At 40.2% G+C, this 2,368-nt stretch overlaps 1 protein-coding gene across 1 annotated transcript; it reads right to left on the bottom strand.

Moving 5' to 3' along the window:
* Positions 1-1,315: 1,315 nt before the first annotated feature.
* On the bottom strand, positions 1,316-2,043 carry LOC129305838 (40S ribosomal protein S17-like). The gene has a single exon (XM_054945986.1). The coding sequence runs from the start codon at positions 1,929-1,931 to the stop codon at positions 1,500-1,502; it is 432 nt and encodes a 143-aa protein (XP_054801961.1). The 5' UTR covers positions 1,932-2,043; the 3' UTR covers positions 1,316-1,499.
* Positions 2,044-2,368: the final 325 nt, after the last annotated feature.

Raw genomic sequence — 2,368 nt, 5'->3', positions numbered from 1 at the left:
AAGCATTCACGTAGAAACCAAGCTCACTAAATCTACGAAAATTTCCCCCTTGCAAGAGAATAATCTGCCCATTAGTGAAATGAAAACAAGCTGGATATTTTGGACTGATCGAGTTGATTAACCTTTTTTACCCGTCATAAAAACTTGCATCTTGGAATTTTTAGTGTGTGGGGGTAAATTATTAAATTCCCGGTCGGCGCCTGATTTTTGGCACCATGAACGAAGAGTCAGATGTCTCTTCACGCAATGCCATTCGCAGACAGTGCTCTTACTATATGACAGCAAAATGATCAGCTCTTGGCCACTTTCTCGATTAAATTTAGTAAGCTTTTATAAGAGCGCTTTGTTCAGATTAAACAATAAATTTTGCATTAAGGATTCTTACCCTATATCACGCCATAGCATCGCCGCAATGGTCAGCATGGTTCTGAAGGTCGCAGCATCCTTCAACCATGCCTAAGCTGAAATGTGCGTGTCTATCTCCCTTCTGCGACCAAGCTTCTTGGAAGCTTGCCGATGCCACCAGATTCAGATGCTCTTTCCTGACTAATCTTTTAAGAGATTATTAATCTGACACATGATGTGACATCTAACAGTTAGACAGAGACAATTTGGTAAATTTAAACTGTCATCTCAGAGCAAATAAACGTAGCCCATTTTTTTGCTCACCAAACATCTAGAGGCAATTTCAATATTGTAATTTACAATGATCCCCCACTATGATGTAGAAACTTTCTCTGCTATGACCTGTTTCGTCTTTCCCTTACAAGGATTTTCCATGGCCTTGTATTATAAAAAAATGCCATTTCGGTTTAGTGTTTAAATCAATAGGATGGGCTGCGTCTTGCCCATGCCACAATGTTTCACCTGCTCTTTCTTTTTTGGCATCGATCTAACAAAAAATGATTCGCGCTCAAAGGAAAAAAAAAAGAAATGAATGAATTGCAACTTCAATCTCAATCCAAACAGTTATAAAAAGAAAAATAATTCAAATCAAATTCTCAAATAGTTATGGAGCAAGGCAATATCAATCTGGCCATTTGTTTACAAAGTGAACAATGAAATGATGCAGATATTTTACCCTAAGGCCTAAATGCTTTTGGGAGGGTCTTAGATCAGATTCTTCAACATAGGAACGTTGTAACACTTTTCAACCCCAGGATACAATCAACTCAGTATTATATCTTTGACTGGAATACGAAAAATAAATAAAAATTCTGCAGCTAAATTTATTGAGCACTAAATTAGTGAACTAAGAGGCTAACCAATCAAATACCATGTATGAGAGCCCCAGAAAGGAACAAAACGAAGAATGTAAAATAAAACAGAGCAGTATGAGGAAAAGTATTACAGTTCACAAAAACTGATAACAGCCACAGCTAACAAACATCCTTCACTATAAACGCAAAGTACTTTCAAATTCCTTACATAAATTAAACAAACAAAAGACAAAAAGAACTTGAAACTCTGACCAAACCAGCGTGAGCAACACAAAGGCCTCAGAACCTCCTGCCGGCTCCGCCAAAACCACCACGGCCAAATCCGAAGGATTGCTGAACGGGCACAGGATCGACTTGAATAATCCCTGGAATCTCGCTCATGCCAAGAGCGCTGAGCATATCAATAGTCTCCTTATCGACCTCAACCTGATCTGTCTTAATGGCAGAGACATCGGGCACGAAATCCATTCTGCGTTCGCGCTCCTCCTCTTGAAGCTTGAGGGATATGCCCCGAACGGGACCCTTCTGGATCCTCTTCATAAGGTGGGTCGAGAATCCCGCAATCTTATTGCGGAGCCTCTTGGAGGGAATGAGAGCCACCTCCTCCAGGATTTTCTTGTTTGTGTGGAAATCAAGGGTCATTCGGGAGTAATATTTCTCTATCACTTGGCGCGAAGATTTCTTCACAGTCTTGGTGCGGACGCGTCCCATGGTGAGTCTGAGAGAGAGCGAAACACTGCTTGTTCGATGATCGCTAGGTGTGCAGGCAGAGAGGCACTGATCCGCTAACCTACTGCTGCTCCGTCACTTCAACGATTAGGGTTTTCTCGCATCTTATAGGAAACCTGCAAGATGAGGGGTCGGACAAGAGCTTCGACCTATTCCCAACGTGCCGTATCTGGGCTCACAGAAATGGGCCCAATGAATTTTCACAATGCTTGTGCCGTTGTGCGATCAAGAAAACAATAATTGTTCGGGCCACAACCAAGTATTATTTATATCAACGGGCTTTAGCCCGAGAAGCACCTTAAGAACTAAATTTATGCCATGTGCGCTGATGATGCATGAAAATATTTTAGTTTTAAAAATAAAAATAAAAATAAATATTAAAAAATTATTTTAATATTCTTAAAGTAAAATATATTATT

Source organism: Prosopis cineraria, unplaced genomic scaffold (assembly GCF_029017545.1).
Source record: "Prosopis cineraria cultivar Desert tree isolate PC_DT_omini unplaced genomic scaffold, ASM2901754v1 PC1, whole genome shotgun sequence".
NCBI classification, from domain to species: domain Eukaryota; kingdom Viridiplantae; phylum Streptophyta; class Magnoliopsida; order Fabales; family Fabaceae; genus Prosopis; species Prosopis cineraria.
The sequence above is the reverse complement of the archived record's forward strand: the minus strand, read 5'-3'. Positions and strand labels throughout refer to the sequence as shown.

Excerpts from the sequence above, each read along its gene's own strand:
- LOC129305838 (XM_054945986.1), bottom strand. The coding sequence starts at position 1,931 with ATGGGACGCGTCCGCACCAAGACTGTGAAGAAATCTTCGCGCCAAGTG.